Source organism: Quercus lobata, chromosome 8 (assembly GCF_001633185.2).
Source record: "Quercus lobata isolate SW786 chromosome 8, ValleyOak3.0 Primary Assembly, whole genome shotgun sequence".
In the NCBI taxonomy this organism is placed as follows: domain Eukaryota; kingdom Viridiplantae; phylum Streptophyta; class Magnoliopsida; order Fagales; family Fagaceae; genus Quercus; species Quercus lobata.
The window spans coordinates 14,287,418-14,308,463 of NC_044911.1; the positions used below are offsets into that span (position 1 = coordinate 14,287,418).

Genomic DNA, 21,046 nt, shown 5'->3' on the forward strand with positions numbered 1-21,046 from the left:
AGGATAACTCTTTTGTAATTATAGAGAATTGTACCACACAATCATCAATACAAATTCGCATTTGTGAAACTATTTTTACTTGTTTGACTTATTTCGAACCGAGAAATTTAGTCTCTTATAGTTCTGACCCAACTTTCCCTTAGGTCCATACTCCGGAGTGTTGATTATACAGGGAGAATTGCTAAATGTGGCACGATTCTAGGGGCTTTTGACATTAAGTACATGCCTTGTACCGCCGTAAAAGGCCAAGTCCTTGCGGATCTGGTGGCTGAATTTGCTGAACCCTCACTAGAAGAAGAAGAAGGGATGCAAAGCATGGATGAGAAATCGGTTGGCTCAATCTCTCTACAAGGGCCCACCTGTTGGAAGGTATATGTCAATGGCACGGCAAATCAAAGGGGCTCTGGGGTGGGGTTAGTCCTGATTTCCCCCGAAAGGATTACCATCGAAAAATCGCTATGACTGGGCTTTTCGGCCATGAATAATGAGGCTGAATATGAAGCCCTACTAGAAGGAATGTCCATGGTCCAGAAACTAGGTAGGAAATCTGTAAGCATGTTCTTGAACTCAAGACTTATTGTAGGCCAAGTAAATGGGGAGTTAGAGGCAAGAGATGAAAGAATGCAAGAGTACTTAGACCAAGCTAAACGCCTGAGGTCACATTTCGATTCTTTTAGCCTACTACACATCCCTAGGAGTGGAAACACACACGCCGACTCCCTGACCACGCTGGCCACCTCCTCAGCTTAATATTTACCTCAAGTCATCCTTGTGGAAGATTTATACAAACCTTTGGTGATGGAGAAAGAAATGATCCATGTCCATAACGTTAGAGTGGGGCCCAACTGGATGGACCCTTTGGTGCTGTTTCTAAAAGAGGACATCTTACCTGAAGAGAAGAAGAAAAGCTTCTCGGTTCTAGTTATCCGAGGACCTGAAGCTATATAAATGCTCATTTTCGAGACCATACCTGCTCTGCGTGCGCCCTGAGGCCACGAAACTCATCCTGGAGGAATTGCACGAAAGAATTTACGGAAGCCATACAGGAGGCAGGTCCTTATCCCATAGGGCCATCACCCAAGGCTACTGGTGGCCAAACATGCAGAAAGAAGCACACGAATACGTGAAGAAGTACGACCAATGCTAGAGGTTTGCACCAAACATACATCAACTAAGGGGGATCCTCAATCCGCTGTCCAGCCCTTGGCCGTTTGCCCAATAGGTCTTGGATATCGTAGGGCCATTTCCCAAAGCAGCAGGGAACAAAAGATATCTGCTCATCGGCATTAATTACTTCACTAAATGGGTTGAAGCCGAACTCTTGCATTCTTTCGAGACATGGATGCCAAAACGTTCATCTGGAGAAACATTGTTACCCGGTTCGAAGTCCCTTATACCCTAATCTTGGATAATGGTCTTCAGTTCGATAGTAAGGCTTTCAAAAGATACTGCGGCGAATTGGGAATTGCAAATAGATATTCTATGCCAGCCTACCCTTAGGGGAATGGGCAAGCCGAGGCCATTAATAAGATCATAGTAAATAGGGTAAAGAAGAGGTTAGACGACGTGAAGGGAAGATGGGTAGAAGAACTACCACATGTCCTGTGGACGTACCGAATCACACCCCACAGGTCAACAAGAGAAACACCCTTCTCGATGACTTATGGAGCTGAGACTGTGATTCCACTAGAAACGAACTTTCCAACGCTAAAATCCAGCTCTTTCTGTCCGAGTAGCAACAATGAGCTACTAGAGAAAAGTCTAGACCTCATCGAGGAAAGAAGGGAAAGGGCGATGGTCCAACTCGCCTACTACCAACACAAGCTTAAACAGGGTTATGACGCTAAGGTGAAGCTAAGGCCACTAGTGCCTGGGGACTTAGTATTAAGGAAAGTTTTGGGCATTGCAAAAAATCCCGCATGGGGGAAGCTCGGGCCAAATTTGGAAAGACCATATCGTATCACTTCAGTGGCTGGCATTGGGGCATATTTTTTAGAAGATTTAGATGAGCATGTAGTGCCACGTCCTTGGAATGTAAATAACTTGAAAAAGTATTATTATTAATGAAAGTTTCCTTCGTTGATAAATCTTTCCATTACGCAAAGCCCCCCCCCCTCCCCCGGCCCGCTTCTTATGTCTCATTTGCTTACTCGAAGTATTAATTACTTCTTACAATTGTCTAAGTATTAAACAGAACCTAAGTCCTGCGTGGCTCCTCGGAGCACAGGCTCAGGGGAAATTAATGACTTCTTACAATTGTCCAAGTATTAAACAGAACCTAAGTCCTGCGTGGCTCCTCGAACCACAGGCTTAGGGGAAATTAATCACTTCTTACAATTGTCCAAGTATTAAACAGAACCTAAGTCTTGCGTGGCTCCTCAGGCCACAGGCTCAGGGGAAATTAATCACTTCTTACAATTGCCCAAGTATTAAACAGAACCTAAGTCCTCCGTGGCTCCTCGGACCACATGCTCAGGGGAAATTAATCACTTCTTACAATTGTCCAAGTATTAAACAGAACCTAAGTCCTCCGTGGCTCCTCAGACTACAAGCTCAAGGGAAATTAATGACTTCTTACAATTGTCTAAGTATTAAATAGAACCTAAGTCCTGCGTGGCTCCTTGGACCACAGGCTCAGGAGAAATTAATCACTTCTTACAATTGTCTAAGTATTAAACAGAACCTAAGTCCTGCGTGGCTCCTCGGACCACAAACTCAGGGGAAATTAATCATTTCTTACAATTGTCCAAGTATTAAATAGAACCTAAGTCCTGCGTGGTTCCTCGGACCTCTTGCATGGCTCCTCGGACCACAGGCTCAGGGAAAATTAATCACATCTTACAATTGTCTATGTATTAAGTAGAACCTAAGTCCTACATGGCTCCTCGAACCACAGGCTCAGGAGAAATTAATTATACAAGAATTATACAACCTAAGTAAAATATCCTCATTCAATTAGATCTCTCGGAAAACGAATAACAAGCGATGGCAAAATTGAAAACGGTGAAAACGAAAACCCGAAAAATAGAAAAGAAGGTCATTCATTAACTTAAAGATATTTCGTACTATAAACAATGGCAAAGGCTGTAGAAATGAAAAACAACAGTAAAATAACGAAGGAAAATCCTACATCTAGAAATCTAAACTTTATCCTTAGCCGCGTTCTTCTCGGGGTCAACAGCCTCAGAGCAAGCGCCTTCAGTTTGGGACTTTGATTTAGCCTCCTTTGCTTGTGAGACGACATCTCTGATCGTGAGGGAGTCCTCGGATGGCTTCTCCTTTGCCAGTTGCTGGGCTTGCACTTCCATTCCTTCCCTCCAAGGGGATTAGCATCAGGAAGAACAACCTGGGCAGAAATGAGCTTCTCGGCAGTGGTGTTCGATTCAAAAATTTCTAGAATATCCTCTAGGAAAAAGATATTCTCGACCCTCTTGAGCTCGAAATCTACAGGGACTCTAGCCAAGTCCATTGCGACTCCCCAGGACTCGATCCAGTAGTCCTTGCAGACCACAGCCACCTCTTCAGTCAGCCTGGCTTCGGTATCAAGCACCCCACGCTCGTATGACGCCTTCACAGCGGCCTCAGCTGCTTCCCTGGCTACCCGAGCCGCGCCTTCAGCTTGTTGCATTTGCACCTTGAGGTCCAAGACCGCTTGCTTCTCGGTAGCCAGGTTTATCTTTGTTACATGCAACTTCTGGCACATGTCCTCAACTTGCTTCTCCGTAGTCTTCAGGCCTGCCAAGGCGTTATCCTTGGCCTGAGTAGTCTCTTCGACCTTATCGGCCAGGCTATCCTTCTCTAGCTTAAGGACTCCAGCGGCCTTCTCAGCCGCAAAGCAAGACTGAATCTCAGTCGCAAAGCGGAACTGAATCTCAGCATTTATCTCCTTGTGAGAGTTCTTGACCCATTCCTCAGCCACATAGATTTGCTGAGTCACCTGCACAAAGTAAAGGAAGGGTCATCAAAACACGAGTAACAAATAGCTAAACGCGGGATTTAGAATTTGAATAATGGAGGGTTTTCGTTTTACCATGGCGAGATCCTTCTTTAACGACATGAAGAGGTCTGGTTGCCTCGTAGTCATGAGCCCATCCATGTCACAAGATAGAAGGAGGGGCTGCTGCAGAGCCTCAGTAAGATACATTGCCTGCCCTCGCTGAGACTCCTAAAGTGTCGCATCCCAAGGAATGGGAACGCCATCCAATTTAAGTTGAGGAGACCAGGTGCGTTGCCCCCTTCTGTGTGCAGCCTCATCTCTGCTATCTATTGACTTAGTCCTTTTATCTTTAGGCTCTTGGCCTTTCTTCTACTGTTTGACCTTCTGAGGTCCGACCTCACCCTCCTCCAGTTCATCGACCGACCTTTTCCTCTTCAGGTTTGGATTGGCCTGTAGTCCGGGGTTAGTGGGAGGAAGAGGTGGAGGGGGAAGGTTGGCAGAAGCTTACTCCTTAGGGGCATCCTTGAAGGATTGCCCTTTATTCCTGGTGGACATAAGGCCATTTGAACCAGATCACGGCTTCAGATCCATGCCTTCTTCTTCAATCTCTTGGCTAGTATCGATCCGAATAACTATTAGTCTCGGGGAATGAGCAGCAGAGAAGCGATCAAGATCCGAGTCAGAGTCTGAAAGCTCTACGGGCCTTGTTGGCACCTCACCCTTTTCGTTAAAGCGGAAATGATTGATTTCAACTTCGAGGGATGAGTGTGTAAAATCGATCTCCTCCTTTGGAATGGCTACCTCCTAGGGAATGCGTTGAGCAGGCGCCTAGACTGGTGGCAACTCTTTCTGAGCTAGGAATCCCAACTTAGAAACGTCAATACGAGCCAATAGGGGACTTCCAGCCCTTATTGCCTCGCCCATGTCCTAGAATATATGGGATAGAGGCTCGTAGTCCAAAATGAGGTGAGCGGCCCACAACTGCCCGTCCTTGCTCACAAAGATCTTCGACCTTAAGAGGTAGTTGAGAGCTTGGACATTGACCAGAATGATCCTCGGAGTGATGTGTACTTTGTCTGCAAAACATCCAAAAGAGAGGTTACGTCAGTCCGAGAGAACAAGCGACTAAAACGAAGACCAAAACAAGTAAAAGGAAAGCTCAAAAGACTAAAATCCCCGCCGAGGGACCTAATCCTAGAGTATCCCACCTGGTGTTCCTACCTTAACTAAGCAGTGAAGACCGTCATGCCATTCCCCAGAAATAACTAGATAATCATCCTTCAAGCCTTTGTTGGACTTGGGAAGGCAAGATATCAGCCTCACCTCGTCGGACCTGGATTTCAGGTAATACATCCCGGAAAGGCAGTGGCACTCGTACAAGTGAACAACATCATGCCATGAGAGGCCGAGATTCATCTGGTCATTCAAAGCATCTACACACCCTAAGACTCGAAACATGTTAGCAACGCACTGGTGGAGGGCCAGCCTATGGCTACGTAAGTAATCTCTAGTTATCCTACCCATAGGAATCGTCATCCCTCCTTCTATGAAAGCAATCATAGGGATGATGACCTGCCCCGTTTCTCTATTAGTTAGAATTTGGTCTGAAAGGCAATACTCTAAACCCACTCCTTGCGGGATATGGTACCTGGCCTTAAAACCCTCCATACCGACCGGAGAATCTACTAGGCTCTTAAACTTACCCATCTAGGTGACCGAAAATGGCACAGAAAAAGGTTTACAAAAGAAAGAAGGTCGAGGAGAAGAAAAAAAAAAGGGAATATAGGGAAATGAAAACTTACGGGAATACGTAAACTAAGTCTCTCAAGCTTTCAAAAGATTCACAGGGAATCCTTAAAGAAACAGTTATGAAACTCAGGGACTTGAGTATTTTGTGAGAAGAGGCGCTGAAGTTCTCTGGAACACTTGAATGTTTTTTCTAAAAAAAAGAGGAAAGTGATCTCCCTCAGAAGCCTTATATAATGAAGGAAAATAAATGGGATTACTCCCGCTCAAAATTCTAGAGGAATATCTGCCGTTGATTTAGCGCCTCACCGTTGGATGCGAGGGGACATAGAGCCGCCTGGAGCAATTAATAGTGCCTCATGGGCTACGAAGCGTCAATAACAGTAATGAGGCACGTGAGACAGCGCTCCCACACGTGCAAATCAAAGAATTGGAGGGACTTATCCTTTAAATATCAAAATCCCGCTTTTTTCTCCTCGAATAAGAGGGAAAAACGGGAATTTTGAGGGGCTATTGTAGGGGCAAAGACTCTAAATCATGTAATAGGCTTTAGGTCTCACCCGGGACAATTGACAAGTCCGAGGAGAGGAAATGGTTACTAAAGGGATTTCCAATTTAGCTCTCATAGGCAAGGAATATTTGGAGGACAATCCGAGGAGGAATGCCTCCTCAGACGTGATGCATATAGCTCAAATGTGCACTCTAGCAATTAGAAGGACCCTCCAATAGGCACTAGCAATAAGAACGTGCCTCATAAACCCACGGGGAAGAAGGAAACGCAAAATATCCAAAGAAAGGCTGCTGCTACCGATTAAATGCATTGCAGCTACTTTTCTGGCTGCATTTATGTGGAGAGGACCTGTGAACAGTGCTGCCTTGGCCACCACAACTCACAGAAGGCTAAAGAGGGGTGTTCGATGGGACAAGCACTCAAGTATGGATCTAGATGATCAACAAGTGTAGGATCAAGATGGCTCCAAGAAGGCTATATAATATAGGGAGTCCCCTTGGGAAGAGGGGGAGAGAGGAGGAGAGAGAGAGAGAGAGAATATTGTAGCAATCTAAACTGTGATAATATTCAACGGTGATCAATGTATTTTCATTTAGCCTCCTCGGACTTATGGTCTAAGGATATCAATGTGTTTCATTTGTGTTAATCGTGGTATAACCCAATACTGACCGTTGTCCAATTCGCTAAGACCTAATTCTACAACCCATTCTCTACAAATTCATTATTTTTAGGCTCATTGGACCAAGACCCCATATCTCTTAAGGCTTGGGCCCCAAATCGTGACCTTGCAATATCAAATACCTCTCTAATTTAAAATTAATGTTAGTCTCTTTTCAATTAAATTAATGTTAATCTCCTTTGTTTTAATAAAAAAGTTACTAATATGAATTGTAGAACAAGAAGCGAACAATATAGAAGAAGAAACCAAAAAACAAATGCAATTTTTTTTTTTTTTGAGAGAAAAAAAAAAAACAAAACAAAACAAAAAAAAACAAAAACAAAAACAAATGCAATTAATGACCGTAAGTAAAGGAGGACTCCCCACCATCCATATAGTCATATTATGCTGCGGTAAAGCATACGCAGTCAGCTTTTATTTTATTTTATTTTAAAATTATTTATTTACGTACTTTTAGATAAAAAAAATTTTAATTTTAGTAAAATAAATGATTTTCAAAGATACTCTAAAACCTACACCTGATTAGAAGAGTTTGGACTTCATCAACAAGATGCCCATTAGCACAAAAATTATCCCGAATTTGCTTCATGTCACTAGTTGCTACTAAAAGTCTAATATTGTGTGTTGTCAAAAAAAAAAAAAAAAAAAAAAAAAGAGTCTAATATTATACCCTTACGGTCTCCCTACTCTCTGATGATAATTTTCACATCAATATAACCTAGCTAGGTCCTTAAATAAATATGGGATATCTTCGCACGCAGGGTCCTTAAAATAGATATAAGATATGGTCTCACTCAAAAAGGGAGAAAATAGGCAAATTCCCCTTTAAAAAAAAAAAAATCTAGCATTTTGTCATTTTTCTCAAACTAATTAGGGAAATACCCTTGTTATAACTCGATTGTTCAAAAATCAAGTTTTAAAACGCCACTATAGGGTCCTTAAAACATCACTATAGGTATGAGGTGATAAGTATGGGGTGATTAAACTTAAAAAAAAATAATAATAAAATAAAATTGCATGGAACTCGAGTTCATAGAGCTCGAGTTTAGAAACGCCGCTATAGGGTCTTAAAACGTCACTTTAGGGTTTCTTAAAACACCACTATAGGGTTCTAGAATTTTTTTTTTTTTTTTTAATTTTCAATTTGTTATAACTTGATTGTCCAAAAATTGATTTTTAAACTGAAATTCGATTTTAAAAAAATCGAATTTCAAAACATGAACATTTTTCTAATTAGTTTAAAAAATAGACTAAAATACTAGATTTTGTTTTTTTTTTTTTTTTGAAAATGGACATTTACCCATTTTGGCCCTCAAACAAAAAAAGAGAAAATGTGATATATGGCCTATATGCTCAAAGGACGAAAGGAAAAGTCAAAAGTTGAAAACTTGGGATTTGTGATAAAGGGCCAAGCTTTTCTCATAAGGGGTCAGTTATTATTATTATTTTTTTTTTGGATAATCTGGGGGTCTGCTCTCTTTTTTTTCTTTTTTCTTTTTTCTGTCTTTGATAATCTGGGGGTCTGGTTTTTTCTTTTCATTTTTTTTTCTTTTTTTTCTTTTTCTTTTTCTTTTTTGATAATCTGGGGGTCAGCCCTTTTTTTTGATAATCTGGGGGTCAGCTCTTAAATAAGGTGTGAGGCATACCTCCGCTCCTGTGTGTGTCCTCTGTAGTTATAATTATAACTATTGGTTTAAAAAAATATATACTTTATTTATTGAAATATTTATTTATTTTCAGAATAAATAATTTAGCTTCCAATATAGTTATCAAAGTGTGAAGTAACTTGGTGGTTTGTTCGGTTAAAACCTTGTCAGCGGCATTTATGTTTTTAAAAAAACCATCACCAAAAATAAAAATCAAAATCAACTAAGAAATCAAAAGGACAGTACCAATAGGAAGCAAAAAATAAAAGAACAGTAATACGGAACATGTATCACGCGGCAAAAAAATAAAAGGACAGTACCAATAGGAAGCAAGAGAGACCAACATGTATCACGCGGCCAAAAAAAAAAAAAAAAAAAGAGGACAGTACCAATAGGAAGCAAGAGAGAGAATATTTAAATCAATTCCGCAATTCGAAAGTAAAATTTGATGTCAGAATCTTCCTACCGAATTCTATCTCTCTCCTCGTTTAACTGCCTATAAATTTAGATTTTAACAATATTTAGCCAAAACACTTTATACTATTCAGGATTTTTCTTTATTTTTTACCAATGGAAAATATATTTTTTTTAACACCATCTATTTTCATATTTAAATAAAGTCATATAACTCATTAAATAAGTTATATAACTAAAAATACATGTAAATGATTTTATCAATTGTCATATGATAGATTTGAAAAAATTTCTTTCAAATTAGTTTGAAGGTAAACTTCTCTTCTATATACTAGGGGTCCGTTTGGATACAGCTGAAAATTGAAAATGAAAACTGAAAAACACTATAATAAAATAATTTTTAAATGTGTGAATAGTACCGTGAGATCTATTTTTAATAAAAAAATTGCTGAAAAGTGTAGTTTGTATGACCTATGAACAGTACATGAGAGCATTGTTCACAGAAGAAAAGTCAAAAAGTTACAGCTGGAAAAAAAAAATAATAATTTGAAACACAAACGTGCGTCTGGGAAGTGCAAAATGCGCTTCCCAACCTGTGCCCTCCATTTCGATACGTGCAATGTTCATTATCTACAGTCAATTGAGATGTATGATTCATCATACCTAACTATTCCTCAAAAAATTGTAGTAATAATTAACTGGTTATTCTAATGAGAAATGATTCATCATGCTTAACTGTGCATCAAAAATTATACTTTACTGATTATTCTAATCAATAAAAATATACAATCTTTCCATGATGCTCACTCACCTACCATAAAGCTATTCTACTACATTTCGTTCCATTGCTTATAAATAACGTGGCCTTGAAGGCATTCTATATCACGCTCAAGAAGTTCACAGAACAAATCCCATCATACCATTCAAAACTAAGACTCGTCCTTGAACTTAGAAAAAATGTCTATCCAAGTATCAGGGGCTCCATCCCAAAATGCCAAATCAGAGGTTGTTCGCCGGACAGCAAATTTCCATCCAAGCATTTGGGGTGACCGTTTTATTAACAATACTTCAGAGGACAAGGTAACACGATTATTTGCTATCTTAGTTTTTAAAAATTATGTAGTAGAATTTATAATATTTATAGCATTTTTTTTTTTTTGTTGCAATATAATTATTTGTTCATGCAATTCATGGTGTAGAATATTCATTTCCATAAAGTACGTGAAGTTGAAGAGCTAAAAGAAGAGGTAAGAAAAGAGCTCTTAACATCTGCAGGTCATCTTTCACAACAGTTGGGCTTGATTGATGCACTCCAGCACCTAGGCGTGGCTTATAACTTTGAAAGAGAAATCCAAGAAGCTCTAGAACATATATATGCTACTTATAATGACCATAATGATGTTGAAGATGATGATCTCTACAATGTTTCCCTTCGTTTTCGACTACTACGTCAACAAGGATTTAAGGTTTCATGTGGTAAGACAAGAGTCTAATTTTCTAAATTAAGCCGGATATGTCTTTAGTGATGTGCTGGTTGGTCCATATTTTATGTGTGTGTGTGTGTGGTAAGACAAGAGTCTAATTTTCTAAATTAAGCCGGATATGTCTTTAGTGATGTGCTGGTTGGTCCATATTTTATGTGTGTGTGTGTGTGTGTGTGTGTGTGTGTGTAATATTCATCTTATTCATTAAATAAGTTTGGTGTTTATTAAACAGATGCTTTTAACAAGTTCAAAGATGAAGATGGTCAATTCAAGGAAAGCTTGACCAGCAACGTTGAAGGCATACTAGCCTTTTATGAAGCTACACATTTGAGGGTCCATGGAGAAGAAATTCTTGATGAGGCCCTTCAGTTCACTACAATTCACCTTAAGTCCATAGCATCCCCTAAAGCACAAGTAACTCATGCCCTAAAACAACCCCTGCATAAGGGCATACCAAGGCTAGAGGCTCGGCGATACATTTCTATCTATGAACAGGATGCTTCACACAACAAAGCTTTGCTCAAGCTTTCAATATTAGATTTTAACCTGGTGCAGTCATTGCACAAAGAAGAACTTAGTGAAATCACTAGGTAATATATAATTTAATATCAAAATGTATTTACATTTTCTTAAAAAATAAAGAAGTTTTTATAAGTACTTATTGGTTAATTTTGTTTTCTCTTATTACCATTGTACTATGTACATAACTCACTAAATTAAACATATTTATTTATAAATAAATAAACTAAAACGTATTTAATATATATTTTCCTAAAAGTATAGTTCTTCTATATTTTCTAAAACTTTTTGGTTCATTTTAAATATTTGAGATATGCATATTATGATTTTAGACTTTTATTTTTAGAAGAAAGGAAAGTTATGAATTTTGTGGTCAGGAGCTAAAAGATCCTTATCGGATTCGCTATCTATGAAAATATAAAATTTCTTTGTTTTTATTAATGTTTTTTTTATTTTTTTTAATACTGACTTGTATATATTTTTGGAAGTGGTGTTAAAAATTCTACAAATTTTACTATACAAACCTTATAAATTGACATATCACAAATCACAAATAAGTAATTGAAATATTCATTTATTAGATTATTTAAGTGACAGCAATCATATTCTTAATAGATCAATTTATAAATTTTTTGTAGTACAATTTTATAATAGCCCTAGCTAGAATTTTCCTATTTTTGTTTACTTTCAATCAATCAATATTAATTGTTATATCCAAATTGTAGGTGGTGGAAAGATTTAGATTTTGCAAGGAAACTACCTTTTGCAAGAGATAGAGTTGTTGAGTGCTACTTTTGGATAGTCGCGGTCTACTTTGAGCCCCAATATTCACTTGCAAGAAAAATACTAACCAAAGTTATTTCCATGACATCCATTCTAGACGATATATATGATGTTTATGGCACACTTGAAGAACTCGAACTCTTCACTGAAGCAATTGAGAGGTTCATAAATTGATTAATTAATATATATGTTAAGACTAAGATGTATAATGTCAATCTAACTTTTGTAATTGGTACATGATATTTTCAGGTGGGATATTAGCTGTATGGATCAACTTCCAGAATACATGCAAACATGTTATCGTGCACTCTTTGATGTATTCAAAGTAATTGAAAATGAGTTGGCCAAGAAAGAAAGATCATACCGTGTTAGCTATGCAAAAGATGCTGTAAGATTCAAGCAACCTAACTTTTCATGTTTTTCTGTCAACTTTTTCATGCTATGTGCTTATTTCATTTATGTTTTTCAAACCTTAGATGAAACTTTTGGTTCGGGCATACTTTGATGAAGCCAAATGGTTCCACCGAAATTACATCCCAACAATGGAGGAGTATATGCATATTGCACTTAAAACATCTGGTTACCCTATGCTCACAGCTATCTCTTTCCTTGGCATGGGTGACATCGTTACAAAAGAGGCATTTGATTGGATCTTCGGCAACCCCAAGATTATTACAGCTTCATCTGTAATTGGTAGACTCATGGATGACATGAAGTCACATAAGGTATGCAATCCAAAAATCTTATCAAGTTTCACAAGCTAGTGTGCGAGGTCTATTTCATATACATGTGTTGCCAACTTTCTACTTACCCATTTGGAAAACTTTGTGTGTAGTTTGAGCAAGAGAGAGGGCATGCTGCCTCAGCAGTTGAATGCTACATGAAGCAACATGGTGTCTCAGAACAAGTAGTCCATGATGATTTCAACAGGCAAGTTGCTAATGCATGGAAGGATATTAATGAGGAGTGTATAAGGCCTACTGTTGTTCCCATGCCTCTACTTATGCGTGTTCTTAATCTTGCACGAGTAATAGATGTCATTTACAAGGAAGGGGATGGCTACACTCACGTTGGAAAAGAGATGAAAAATAATGTTGCATTAGTGCTTATAGATCCAGTACCAATATGACTGGGGTGACAAAATATGAATCTTTCAACAAGAAATCTCTAAAGAATCATAGGCTTGAATAGGATCCAAGTCCATTAATATTATATGGGGACCATTTTTAAAATAAAAATAAAAGGAAAATCTTGCTTTCTCATTTAATAATGTAGCACTATGTTTACAAAAATAATTATTATTATAATAATGATTGTGAGATTTACTACTGGTGGTATTCTTTTGTGGGATGAGATTAAAATTATCGTGCCATTCTAGTGGGGGATGGTAAAGTTTCACTTGAAATTTCTCAAGTTGCGGCTTTCTTTTGGTTCCCTACACTACTATCTATTCTATGCTATGAGTTATCGCGAGGGCAATTGAGAGATTAAGGAAGCTTTTTGTTAAACACAGTACTAGGCTTTTAGCTACCTCTTGGTATAAATATTTTCAGCAAAAAAGTTAGAGAAGTTTCCAAACAAACACTAAACCAAAAAAGAAGTTTAAGAATACAATAAAATGCCACAAATCTTCACAATATCTTTATTAGCTGTAGTGGGTCCCAATCTGATATATTAAATTTTTATTTAAGCTCTGGAATATATATATATATATATATATATATATTTATATATGCTACCCCACTTTTTTTCTTTTTCTTTTTTTGTGATGTGTTTTTATAAAATAAGGGTAAATTACATAGTTGGTCTATATCATTTACCCCAAATGTTAATTTGATCCCTAACTTTTTAATTGTATTAATTTAGTCCTTAACTTTTCAGTATCATGTCAATTTGATCCATATCATTATCTTTTAGATGGAAAAATCTGATATGTCTAACAAAATAATAAAAAATTATTTTTCTACACCTCAATTGCCAAATGTGTAGCCATATCAGTTTTTTTTTTTTTTTAATCCCAAAATCTATGTTCACACGAAGTCAGATTAATTTCCCTAAAATTTCTAAAATCCCAAAAAACCGAGCCTAAGAACACACACTGAATTAAAGATCGCAGAGAGACCGAAACGAACCAATGTGACAACGACGACGAAGAGGAAATGGATCCAGAGTAAAGGAGTGCCTTTGGCGATGTGGTTGATTGTCGTTTCGATGAACTGATCATCGTTTGGAGAAGCGGTTCCGGCGTAGAGGTTGATAGGGAGAATTAGGAAGATTGAGAGGAGAGCAATAGAGGAGAGGACAGCGAAGGTTCCTCCTTCAATAAAGAGGAACTGAGCGGCATCCGCGCTGCAGTGGCGAGCGTTCTCGTGACATGTGGCATGCCAGACAGTGAGAAATTTGGTGACGAGGGCGGTGGGGCTAAGGATCCAACGTTTTTCGCTGTGAACGTATGTTGAGAAGGTATTAGAATTTTGGATGTTGACGAGGGCGTGTTCTTAGGCTGGGTTTTCAGCCTTCTACGCATTTTAGAAAATTTTAGGAGGTGGCAACAGGTTCCATTTTGAACACGTCCAAACCCACCCTACTACGATCTACCAAGGGGCAACATCCCTCCTTGATGAATACCAACAGCTCATGGCAGCCCATCCTCATAGATAAGCACCTCAGGTGTGCTTTTTCCCCATTTGTATGATATACTTTTCTTTTCTTTTCTTTTCCCATGAGATTGTTAGCCACTGTGCGTATGAACTTGAAAAAAAAAAGTTTTTAGGAGGTGTAATCTAATCTGACTGTGTGGACATAAAATTTGTTTTTTTTTTTTTTAATATTTATTTTTAAAGTCTGATGTGGCTGCACAATTGATAATTGATGTAGTAGGAAAAATAAATTTTTAATATTTTGTTTGTCACATCAGATTTTACCATCTAGTAAATAACGGTATGAACTAAAATTGACACGATACTAAAATATTAGAAATTAAATTGACACAATTAAAAGGTTAGAAATCAAATTGACATTTGATGTAAAAGATAGGAACTAACTAGGCAATTTACCCTTAAAATAAATAATAATAATAAATAAAAAAGAACGGAAAATTATTGACAAAACAAAAGGAGTCTTAGTTTAGCGGGGATGTGCGTACAAGTAATCACATACAACACTTAACACTATTTGGGCTAATATTAACTGCTATAAAGAATTTTAAAATAGGATAAAATTTAGTTACAAAATTGATTGTAATTTAAGGATACAACCTTACTCAATAAAATAATCATTACTACATATTTTGAAAATCTGACCGTTGAATTACATGTTTTTTATGCTCTTAATATGCAAGTCAAATTTTGTATCAATTGGATATTATTTACTCTATAATCTATAAACTTATATTTTATGCATAATTTTAAACTACAAAAACTTGCAATTTAAACTATTTATTGATGACATAGCTATTGATATTCAATTTTCTAGAAATTTTGCAAGTAAGGAGGATATAAAAAATAGATATAATCTAAGGGTGGATTTGTCAAAATTAACCTACAATAAAAAGATATTGAATAAAGTTGTAACCTTAAACTACAACTAATTTTATAACTAAACTCTGTCCTTTAAAATATATATAATTTGTTTCCTAAACACATAAAACACCACTGTTTTAAAAGTTCTCTTATTTCTCCAAGTTCTCTACTTCATTCTCCTCCTTTTACTACTATCCACTTGCTATCCAAACATTGTGCATATTGTTAGGACATATGCGTTTCACATGTTAAGAACATATGTCATGATTTTATGTAATTGGTTTATCTTTTAACAAAATGTACTTTACTTATATTTGGGTCGATCTATGATGTCTTTAAATACTTCAAGAAACCTTGTTTCAAGATCAAATATTGAATCCTTCAAGTTTGTTCAAAAAAACAAGTTCAGAGTGCAAAATCATTAAAACTCGACAGCTGCATCTATCGAGCTTAAGGAAACTGTTCTACATTCGGTGTGCTCGACACCTTCTCGACAGCTGCTCGACACCTGCTATCTGTCGAGGTTTAAGATTTTCAGAATTCCAATCTGATTTTCTTGGGATCCGTGAATTTATCTTTGGACTTTCTTTTCTCCTAACCCTAGACATATAAAAGGATCAGTTTAAGGGTCGTCAAAGAGTTCACAAGTTGCACAAGCATTGAGTGAACTCTGTTCAAGCAAATTGTGATCGGAGATGAAGTGTTTGCTTTAGTTCATCTTTTTCTCTTGAAGAAGTTGCTGTGTATGTGCACCGTATAGTTTTGTGACCAAGTATCTTCTTGATCTTTATCGTGTGGATGAACTAAAGAACTTTGTAACCAATAACCTTCTTAGTTAGTGATCGAAGTTGTGTATTGGGATCTGTGCAATTGATTAGTCACGTACTTGGGAGTCGTGCATCAGAAAGGGGAATTGTCACTACAGAACAAATCCAATTGGGTATTGGAGTAAGGGTTCAACTGTAGGTTGGTAAGGTACTTGGGATTCCTTTACTTGTAACCACTTGTTGTGATAATAGTGGAGTTTCGGAAATGGTGACCTGAAAATCACCCAGTGGGGTTTTTGCCATTTAGTTTTCCCCATTCGTAAACAAATTACCATGTTATTTATTTTCCGTTGCATAATTAGTTTATTGGTGATTTGTTTGTACTACCACGCGTTTGCATGATAAATTGATTAATTAATAACTTGGCTAATTAATTAATTAATTTCTATCACAAGAGGTCATTCAGTTTGTGGCCTATCAAATGGTATCAGAGTAGGCACACTCTAATTAGGGTTAATCTTTGTTGTGTAATCCATTGACCCCTGTTGTCATGGAAACTCTTAATTGTTTTGATTTGCATGATAATATTCAAGATGCCTATTGCAAGCTTTATAATTTTTGTATGAAATCTTTTGAATATTTTGCAAAATTAAAAGCTAAATTTAAAAAGGTCACGCTTGAAAAAGATGATTTGATTGCAAAATTGGATGAAGCCAAAAATTTGAATGAGAATTTTAAAAATCAAATTTCATCTTAGGTGGACAAAATTAAAAGTTTAGAAGAGCAACTAGTTGAATCCAAAATTGAAGTTGAAAAATTAACTGGTGCCAAACTTGTTGTTGAGCCTAACTCAAAAGAAAATGATTTTTATATTCCTCCATTTAAAAGGAATAATGAAGAGTTGAAGGCTAATATTGCTAGGATAGACAAAGGTAAAAATTTTGATGTTAACGCTGAAATTTCTAAACCTATGTCTAAAACTCCTCCTAGGAAGAATGAAAATTCTGAATTTGTCCCCACTTGTCATCATTGTCATATTGTTGGTCATATTAGGCCAAATTGTCCTAATTTGTCAACCTCTAAGGTTAGACCTCCTTCTACGAAACATAGTAGTTCGAAAACTACTCATGTTTGTCACCATTGTGGTGTTTCCGGTCACACTCGTCCTAACTATTTCAAGTTGTTTCCTCATAAGTGAGTGTCCAATAGGTCTCATCCTTTGTCTAAAGGCTCTGTACCTATTCTTGGTGAGTTATTAAAAACTTTGAGCTTTTTGATTCAATTTTAGGGGAATTCTAATTCCTCTATGTCCTTTAGTAGTCATACTAGGACACGTGCCTTTTCATCTTCATGGCCAAAGACTTGCGCTGTGTGGGTGATAAAGGATCTTAAGACTTAATTGTCTTTCTATTTTTCCTTTGATTTAATTCTTTCTATCTAAAGTAGGACTCTCTTTGCTTGATTTCTTATCTGCTTTTGGAATCATACTTGCATGCATCTGCACCCTTCTATCATACCTTCATCCATATGCATCTTTCTTTCATGCTTTCATGTGTTTGTCTATTTTTGTTTGGTTAGTTTTCAGTTTTGTATTTTTTTTTTCATATAAAAAAAATTGAAAAATTAGAAAAAAAAAAAAAAAAAACAGTGTGTGTTTTGTGTACATTGGTACTTGTGTACCTTGGATGGCCATTGAAATAAAATCTTCTAAACTTTGTATCATTTGTAGCTTAGATGAGCATCTCTATGCACAACTAAGCAAGTGAGCTTTGTGGCTCGTGTTTGTGATGAGCACGATTAAGTTATCTCTTAAACTTAACACTCATATCACTCTTTTTGACAGGAATGACTAAAAAATCCTGAGAGAAAGGCATAAATAACCATCTCACCACTGTTGCCCGCCAATCATAATGACACTTGTATGCTTCGGCATAGCAAAAGTGCAGTGTCAATGACATTTGTGTGCTTAGGCATAGCAAAATTGGAATGTCAAATATCATTGGGTATTTCTTTTCTCTCTCTAATATGCCCATGCATGATATGTTTAAAAGAAAAATATGTAAAGAAAAATCAAAAGCAAAAAGATCAAAAATGCTTTAAATATGATTGCAAGCGTGTATTCTAGGAGATGTGGGAGTTATAGGATATACCTTAAAGGTGATAGTCCCCATCAAGCAGTTATGATTGTGTGTGAGTTAAAGTGATTTTCTCATATCTCAAATCGTCATAACATGCATACACTTATGCAATCTTGCGATTTTTTTCACACACAACACGCAATATTCTTTGCTATTCTTGATACATGTGCAGGTACAATGTGCTTTTAAAAGCTGGCTCGACACCTCCTCGATACCTAGCTATCTGTCGAGCTTCCTAAGCTTTTTCTTATCGCAATCTCGCCTACACCTCGATACTTGGTGGATCGATCGAGATTTGGGTTTGTATCCTCAATAGCTTCTCGACACCTGGTGGATCGATCGAGCTTCTGTTCTTGACTCTGATGTGTTATTCCTCGACACCTCAGCTGTTGATGAGCATTTTTTGGACACCTCCTCGACAGATACCTCGATACCTCTCGATACCTGCATCTGTCAAGATTTACTAGCTGCACTATATAAGCCCCCTATATGATCTGGAAATCATTTCAATCTATCTCTCTCTCAATACTTCTCTGTTTTCTCTCCCAAAACACTCAAATCTCACTCCAATCTTGGTTCCTCAAGGATTCTTCAAGCTTTTTCAAGTTTTTCTTTACTTGGTAAGCTTCTAATCCTTTCTCATTCATGCATTTCATGTTTTGAAACCTAGGTTTTGGCGTTTTTGAAAAATTTTGGGGTTTTTCAAAATTGATGAGTTTTTAATTGAAATTTTGAGATGGGTTTTCACTTAAATGAGTTTAAAACCTCATACATTGTATCACATTAGCATTATAATGATATTGTCATGCATTTAGATGTGTGCTATATGTTCGTGTGCTGATTGGTTTGGATTGGGCTGAGCCCATGATGTAATTTCTTTTGCATGTCACATGTTCATGCATTTCCCATGCATACGTACTTCTTTTCAATATACTTGATATATTTGAAACTGCTTGGGACTTTTCTGATTGTCATTCTTTCTCTCCCTCTTTGTTAGTTTACGTTAGTCATGTCTATGGCACCTAAGCGTAAATCCATTCCAGCCCAAAACCCACTTCATTCTGATGCTTCTTCATCGTCTGATCCTACTCTATCTCATATCTGGTTTCGTGATGATGATGCCTTTAAGGCATTTTCGGAGAGCTTTTCTAGACGAGGCATTCATTCGAAACGCCAAGTCATTCTGACGGATTTGGCCAACACCGACCTTCCTTCTGTCATTCACAGTAGGGGATGGGAGTCATGGTGTGACATCCCGGTCACCTATCCTCTCGTGCTTATCCAGGAGTTTTACTCCAACATGCACGGGATTGATCATTTAATACCTCTTTTCTTCACTCGCGTTCGAGCTACGTGCATTCCTATCACACCGCAGCTTGTTGCGGATGTGCTTCAGGTCCCTAGGATAGAGTTTCCTGATTATCCTAGTTGTGAGCGTCTGAGGACTATGTCCAGGGATGAGCTCATGTCTGCTTTTTGTGAGCACCCTTTTGCTTGGGGTGAGCATCTTTTTCCACCATGTTGACCTTTTGCTAAAGGTCCTAGATTCAAGAACATGGTGATGACTTTTGTTTTGCATCCACTCTCTCACTATAACTCCATCACAGAGCCTCGTGCTCGATTTTTGTTATCACTTCTTGAGCATCTTACCACAGACTTTCCTTCTCAATTTATTTTGTCTATTATAGATGTTCATTTAGATTCGGTGTCCCGTGATAAGCTCATCTTCCCTTCTACTATCATGAAGATCTTACGCCATTTTTCCGTTCCTTTTCCCTCTTTCGATCATTTTACCATCATGTGTGCCATAGATTACGCTATTGTTATATGTAGCGAGGCCCAACTTCGGTCACGGCAGTCGAATCCAGCAGCTCCTCCCTCCCATTCAGCTCCATCCTGTTCTGTTCCATCCACATCCGCTCCTCCCTCTTCTTCTGGTGATATGACTTTAGGAGACATCATGGCGCAGCTGCAGCGCATGGATGCTCGCCTAGATACTCTCTCTACTGAGTTGTATCAGGTGAACGTTCGTGTTGGTCATATTGCATGGCGACAGGCGTCCATGGGTGGTTTTGCTCCTGAGGCTACTCCTTCACCACCTTCTCCCGTGGGTTCTGAGGATGAGGATGAGGATGAGGATGATGATGATGGTAATGATGATGATGCTTCGGATGATGCTGATAGAGATGCTAACTCTATCGATGAGATGTCTACTTGACACTCTTACCCTTTGCCACTCGTGACAAAAAGGGGGAGTAGGTTTTGGTATGAGAGTAGTCTATCTTAGGGGGAGAGTTAGTATAGGACCATTTTGTTAGGGGGAGTGTTGATACATTTTGAGGGATATAGTGAGGATAGTATGTATATTTTCTTTTCTTTCTTTTTAGATACATTACTCTTGTACATGAGGTCTTGTGACAATTTATAGACATACATTGTACTTATTTCTTTCTTTATATTGTTGTATGTTTTTTTTTCTTTCACCTACCCCTTCATGTGTTGTTTCTTTTCTTCCTTTATACACATGTTTCTTATACCTGTATGCAATCTATTATTTTTGTTTCACACAAAGATGCCTTGATGAGTTTTGTTTAAAGTGTTTCAGAAATATAGGTTGTCAAAGTCTACTTGCCATAAACTCTCTTCTTGCAAAGTTTTTCAAGAGTTTTTGTTAGGATAGATTTTATTGTATTCAACAAGTGAATATGAGTTGAGTGATTTATGAATTCTCTCATATGCTCATTTGTTTGTTGTGGTTTAGTCACAGATTGCCAAAGGGGGAGATTGTTAGGACATATGTGTTTCACATGTTAAGAACATATGTCATGATTTTATGTAATTGGCTTATCTTTTGACAAAAAGCACTTTACTTGTATTTGGGTAGATCTAGGATTTCTTTAA

At 37.5% G+C, this 21,046-nt stretch overlaps 1 protein-coding gene across 1 annotated transcript; it reads left to right on the forward strand.

Moving 5' to 3' along the window:
- Positions 1-9,861: 9,861 nt before the first annotated feature.
- On the forward strand, positions 9,862-12,848 carry LOC115958014 ((-)-germacrene D synthase-like). The gene is made up of 7 exons (XM_031076376.1): positions 9,862-10,013; positions 10,133-10,409; positions 10,650-11,007; positions 11,662-11,880; positions 11,969-12,107; positions 12,196-12,444; positions 12,555-12,848. The coding sequence occupies exons 1-7, from the start codon at positions 9,891-9,893 to the stop codon at positions 12,846-12,848; spliced, it is 1,659 nt and encodes a 552-aa protein (XP_030932236.1). The 5' UTR covers positions 9,862-9,890.
- Positions 12,849-21,046: the final 8,198 nt, after the last annotated feature.